The sequence below is a fragment of the Tenebrio molitor genome, chromosome 1 (assembly GCF_963966145.1).
Source record: "Tenebrio molitor chromosome 1, icTenMoli1.1, whole genome shotgun sequence".
Classification (NCBI taxonomy): Eukaryota; Metazoa; Arthropoda; class Insecta; order Coleoptera; family Tenebrionidae; genus Tenebrio; species Tenebrio molitor.
In genome coordinates this window covers 45,972,055-45,978,054 of record NC_091046.1, presented here as the reverse complement: position 1 = coordinate 45,978,054, position 6,000 = coordinate 45,972,055, and the positions used below count along the sequence as shown (strand labels likewise).

Here is a 6,000-nt window from a genome sequence, read left to right as displayed (position 1 = left end):
TCATACGAATATATATATATTAATCGACTGGCTTTGGCAAGATCCAAATGACGCTGAGCGGCGCGCAAAATACAAAATGCACCCATTCCCATTGTCACATTACAAAGGCGATTCGAACTTATTACAATTTAAATATTTGAATAGACTATATAACGATTTTTATATTTATTGTTATCCTTATTTTACAATTTGTTTTGGGGGGGCATTGCCCATCTGCCCCTCCTGTACCAGCCGCCACTGCTTTAGAGATGTTTCCATTGCTCGAGCATAAAGTTCTGAATCATTTGCTAATGGAGAGACAGATGCTGGATTGATCATAGCACGGTCAGCAGACCTATTAATAAATTGGTCAATAATCAAACCAACTGTGATGGTCGCGATTGCACCAATGAAGCTGTAATAGTAGCAAGACATTCGGAATCAGAGGAAACGTTTCGAAGTATTTTTTAGGAGTAAAGAACAAAATAAAGAATGAAGGAATGAATTTCCAGTACATTATGTTTTTAACACGACACTAGTACAAGTGGTACTTCGCATAAAGCACGTATTTGGAATAGAAAGATTCAATTCACAATCATGGTCTAACTAGCAAGGTAGTTAATCTTGACCGAGAAGAACGTACTTGCAGGTACTATTGTAAACAAAGTAATCCACAAATGGCGCCAATGAAGGTACTCTCAAATTTTTCCAAAGATTCTTCTGTTGACGTTTTGATTTATTTCAACTTTGGTACTTATTAACTGTTGGAAAAACGGCATCCAGAGCAAATAAACCTACAAGTGGTCCACATACAATTTCCGCTGAATTAATTATTTCTTCAAAGGGATCTACCTATTAGACCAAACTGGTACAAAGAATACCCTCGATGACCACAATCATTATAAAATAAAAACTGCGGAATCTTCTGTGAATTGTTTCCTGGAGAGTTCATTGATAAAATATTTGTTGATGGGTTCAAAGAGCGAGTTTAATTCCTACAAAATTGTACTGAGGAAGCATATTGCAAGTACAAGAACTGTTTCAAAATAGAATCTTATTTCTCCGATTAATATTGTAGCTTAGAATTGACAGGTAATTTTTTACGATCAATATACCTAGTTCTTCAGTTATGTTAACAGTGTAAAAAAACATTATCTCACAGTTATCGAGAGTCCAATAGAAAGAAATATCATCCTTTGTCCTCTGAAACTGAATAAATATTCTAGGGTGGTTGACTGTTTACTCAAAACAACCAAAATACAGCTTTGGAAAAAATATCATTTTTTTTTACCGATGCCCAATTTTAATTCGTTATTAACTGTCTGACGTTTTGTTCTCGCTTTTTAGTCGAGCTTTTGTTCTTTATATTCGTTATAATATCGCAGCTAATCAATAATCAGTTAATAATAACCACGCACAATCTGTATTTTTCAATACAAATTGCAAATAAGTACGTCCGCTTTAAGGGGTAAACAAACTGGTAGAATTTGTGAGGTTAGGTTTTAATGTTTAAGGTTTATTTCAGCTTTATTTTCTTGATAATAGTTTATTTTGTTAAACAGAATACGTTCATTGTTGCTTCTTACTTTCGAAATGGAAGGTTTATTAATAGTGAATGGACATGTTCATTATAGGTATGATCATACAAAAAAATTCCAGGCAAAATATCCAGCCAACTTTCAGGATCGTTCTTTCTTAACTCACATTGGACGAATTGTGAACAGGTTTCTAACACCTGGAACAGTTAGCAAGGGTAAATCATCAGGATGGCCACCAATATCTGATGAAATTGGAAATGTGAAAGCAGATAAAAAGGTAGCACACAGGGACATGGTGTTTTCAACATTTATCGATTAGGATATGGTCTCGCTCATGCCAATTATTGAATATAGGTACACTGTGTGACAGATGCGAGAATGACTCTTCCCGTGTTGCTGGTGTTGATATTAAATACATATATTAACGGGAGCAAAATACAGTTAAAACTTGTCTCAGGTTGAAAGTCAACAACCTAACCTAAAAATGTGGCATTCAGTATTAAGCGGCACATTCAAAATTTAATAACTTTTCATAACAAGCGGGACCACATAATCACTTATAGATACCCTGTGTAAGCATCACTACCGAGACAAGATATTCGTACTAAAAAACACTACTGTATATTTTTTTTGAAATGTAAGAAATGATTGCGAAAATTTTGTTTGAAAGAATTGTTGCGAAATACAACAATTATTGTTAAAAAATGACTCTAAAAGCTTCATTGTTATCTATTTTGTTATCGGAATAACTAGAAAGAATTATTCCTTTGTTAAGTACGCAGTACGGTAAGCTGCTGATTACGGCACACAAGTCTTAATTGGGCCTCGAGTTTAGAAGTAAGTTTATGTTGCTATGAATATTGAAACAACATTTGAATCGGCATTTTTTTGTACTTGTATTTTTACTACTGTAAAGTTGTCGTCCCAAGCCATGTTCGCAAAACTGGAATACATAAAATTATTCGCGCACTTGGAAAACAATAAAAAAATAACTCGAAGAAAAAGGAGCCTTTATTGAAAAAAATTACATCGAATAAGTTAATTTTTGTCTTTGGATATCGAATTTGTTTCAAGAATTCCTAAAGCAGACTCGACGTCACGGTATTGAGACTCTTCCGATTCGGGCAACAAGAAATGACTAACAGGACTTATGAGACTTCTGTCAACTGGAGTTTTGTCTTTCTTTGTCATGTAACTAATAACTAGACCCAAAAATATCGTCGTAAAAGCTCCAATTAGACAGTGGTAGTAAAAAGATATTCTGAACAAAAAGAACGGTTCAGATGTCGGCAACGTGCTGTCAGTGGTATTGGAAACATTTTCAAAAATGATATTTGCAAATGAGATGGTTTCGTTGGTGCAACCATCTGTAGAAAAGTGTTTAGTTGGATATGTTAATATATTTTTAGACTTGTAGTATTGCGACGGAACAACTATTGACAAAATGATAATCCAAGTACCTATGGCTCCATAGAATGCACCCTACAATAAGATACTTGCAAAATTGTATATTTCAAAATTAAAACACACTGCAGCACCTTGGAGTTAGCTCTAGGGAAGAGCATTCCAAGAGTGAATAACCCTAAGGTGGGACCTAGCTGCATGGCCGACAACATCATTGACAAAACCCAAATTCTTCCTTCTATGTACTTGATGAGAAAAACTAAGCACATGCAGATTATTCCATTTAACGTGACAATTAGTTTCAATACTGTGGTTGTCGATCTCAGTGACAAATTTGTCTTAAAGTATTTGCTTAGAAAGTCCTTGTATATGACACCAGACAAGGTGTTCAAAAATGCTGCAATTGTACTAGAAAGAAAAATATGAGTTGGAAATCAACTTCCGCTTTTTACCTCATGGCTGCGCTAAAAATTCCGGCAATGAAAAGACCAAAAACCCCTGGAAAATTCTCTGCAAAAGCCATCACATAATATGGAGTCAACTGGTCATCTTTTGCAATTTGTTTAGTGATAAATGGGTCGCAGTCGGAATACTTGGCGTGGATTCCGAGACCAATGAAAATGCAAAATGTAATGATCAAGGCAAAAAACAGGCCAAAATATATGATAGACCTATTTGAACAAAATCACTCTTTGTGGTGGTACGTTATAAAAGGTACTCACCAGGCAGCGCCTTTAAATGTGGGTAGGGCCAAACATTTTTGTACACTTGTAGGATCACTACTAATTAGACTTAAAAGTTGGAAAGTGAAGCCGATTACAACAATCCAAAAGCTGTCTCGTTTTGTAGGGTTTAAATCAAAACTGAAAACAAAACGAATTGTTGTGTGGATAAAAATATTGGAAAAAAGTACTCGAATATCTCCAGTCGTCCTCCATCAACTGCTTTCATCCATATGGTTTGAAAACCACCGAGTTTAACGAGACTGATAACAAATATAGAAGCTAGGGATCCAAATATGACAACAAATTGGAAAACATCGGTCCAAATCACAGTCCTGAGTCCTCCGATGGCAGTGTAGAAGACGCAAATACCGCACACCACGAAAGAGACCACTTGGACATCAATTCCAGTAGCTGTGACAGTTTGATTAATTTAATTTTGTTTTACGCGAAATGTTTGTTAGTACCTGTTGAAAACACCAATGCTGGTCCATACGCAATTAAAGCCAGTGTAATGTCGCTACATATGATGTAAAAACCGGAAACGAGCAGTTTCGTTTTACTGTCGAATCTCCTTTCCAAGTACTCATACGTACTGGTAAGTTCCAAATTATAAAATACGGGTAAATAGACGTAGATCATTAACGGAACGACAAAAACCAAAGACAAGCACAGCAGCCAACATGTCGCCCCATAGATGTACACGTCAGCAGGTAGTCCGATGAGAGCGATTCCGGAAAATTGACTGGACGAGATCATCACATTTTGTTGACGCAGGGACTTACCTGAGAGCTATCGATAACGCAATCGGAACAACTTTCATTTTTTTCCCTCCCAACAAATATTCCCGCGTTGTGTTGTATCTACTTTTGAAGAAGCCAAAATAAACTCCAATCGAAGCACTGACGAGGAGCATCGTAGCAAATGCTACGTAGTCGTACCAAGATATTTTAAAAGAAGAAAAATTGGTGGTCATGTTGGAAAAATTTCAGTAGCTAGTAGGTAGATACACGGTATCTGTGGAATTGTTTATGGTTATGTTAAAATTTGGCCTGCTTTGACTTTTAAATTAAAATTCACCACCCACTTTTATGGATCAGATAGTAACAAGTTAATATTGTAATAAATACAAAGTGAATGACGAAAAGTGTAATTATTTTAATGACGTTTTTCTAACACTAATATCTTATACTGTTTCCATGGTGCATTTGAGCTCACACCTTATGTTTCACATAAAATACGCTTTTCTCTATAAGACACGTCGTCAATAGCAACGTATCTTATAGAGTCATAAAATACGCTCACACATATTATTCAAGTAACATTTTATTCATCATTTTTACAGTAATTATCACAATTATTGAATTGGAACTGTCACATTAGCTTTGTGCTCTTGTTCCTAACATCTTCTTCTTTAACTTCTGCTGTTTCATCCAATGCAAGGGCCCGGCCATCGAAAACTGGCAATCTTTACATTTTCTTCAAATGATTCTTGCCGTAGTATAAATTAACTTTTAATGAAGTTCTACACACTTACCCCATATCAAGAAAAGCCAAAATGGCACCTCCCGTTACCTCCGTGATGATTTTATTGTTCCGGCCTTGAAACGAAACATACACCTTTTCGTATGCACTTTTAGACTTCATTGGTAACAAATTGCCCCTTTTTTCTTATTTCTTCTGGAACGTTTTGGCACATTTCAACGATGAACATTGTTTTTTCCAAATTTGTTGATATTATTACCATAGTACCCATGGCAACCTCCGCATTTTGTGTATTGTGACGCGCCTCGAATAATTTCTGAATTTATTAAAATTTCTGATAAGATGTTAGTGTTAGAAAAAATCTTGAAGACAACGCGTGTTTTGTAGTTTAGAAATCTCGATCTATTAAATCCTCGCTCCCTGCGGTCGCTCTGATTTAAACTACGATCTCGATTTTTAAATCGTCTATAAAACACTTGTTGTCTTAATAGCTATAAAATCACTCCGCTATCGCGTCGTGCGCTTAAATTTGTCGCACGTGCTTTAAAGGTTTCCTTATACACTTGTATCATAATATACTATTTTGGTCTCCTCAACTCTAAGTGACATGTTTACACATTTTGAACAGGTACGGCATTTTGATGGGCCGGTTTCACCAACGTCCGTTAAATTTAACTACATATTAAAATATACGCAAACATTGTTATAACAGCCGAAAAGTATAATACTAAGTCATACGGTAGGTATTTTATAGCGCTGAAACTGAAAAGGCACGAGGCGAAACCGAGTTCTCGCGCTGTAATATACACCTACCGGACTCTAATGTAAATAATTGTTTCCTTATCAATGACGGGAAGCTACTGATTACACCA

The 6,000-nt window shown here is 35.8% G+C and overlaps 1 protein-coding gene across 1 annotated transcript; it reads right to left on the bottom strand.

Moving 5' to 3' along the window:
• Window positions 1–2,375: 2,375 nt before the first annotated feature.
• On the bottom strand, window positions 2,376–4,650 carry LOC138141408 (sodium-coupled monocarboxylate transporter 2-like). Its single transcript, XM_069062117.1, has 7 exons — window positions 4,429–4,650; window positions 4,111–4,388; window positions 3,835–4,057; window positions 3,644–3,784; window positions 3,374–3,592; window positions 3,056–3,329; window positions 2,376–2,999 (listed from the first exon to the last, which is right to left on the bottom strand). The coding sequence occupies exons 1-7, from the start codon at window positions 4,617–4,619 to the stop codon at window positions 2,556–2,558; spliced, it is 1,770 nt and encodes a 589-aa protein (XP_068918218.1). The 5' UTR covers window positions 4,620–4,650; the 3' UTR covers window positions 2,376–2,555.
• Between the last annotated feature and the right edge of the window lie 1,350 nt (window positions 4,651–6,000).

Bases quoted from the DNA above. Each gene is read 5' to 3' on its own strand.
- LOC138141408 (XM_069062117.1), bottom strand. From the start codon at position 4,619: ATGACCACCAATTTTTCTTCTTTTAAAATATCTTGGTACGACTACGTA. The intron at 4,058-4,110 runs GTACTAACAAAC...AAACTGTCACAG, and splicing joins AGCATTGGTGTTTTCAACAG to CTACTGGAATTGATGTCCAA. The intron at 3,593-3,643 runs GTGAGTACCTTT...TTGTTCAAATAG, and splicing joins ACATTTAAAGGCGCTGCCTG to GTCTATCATATATTTTGGCC.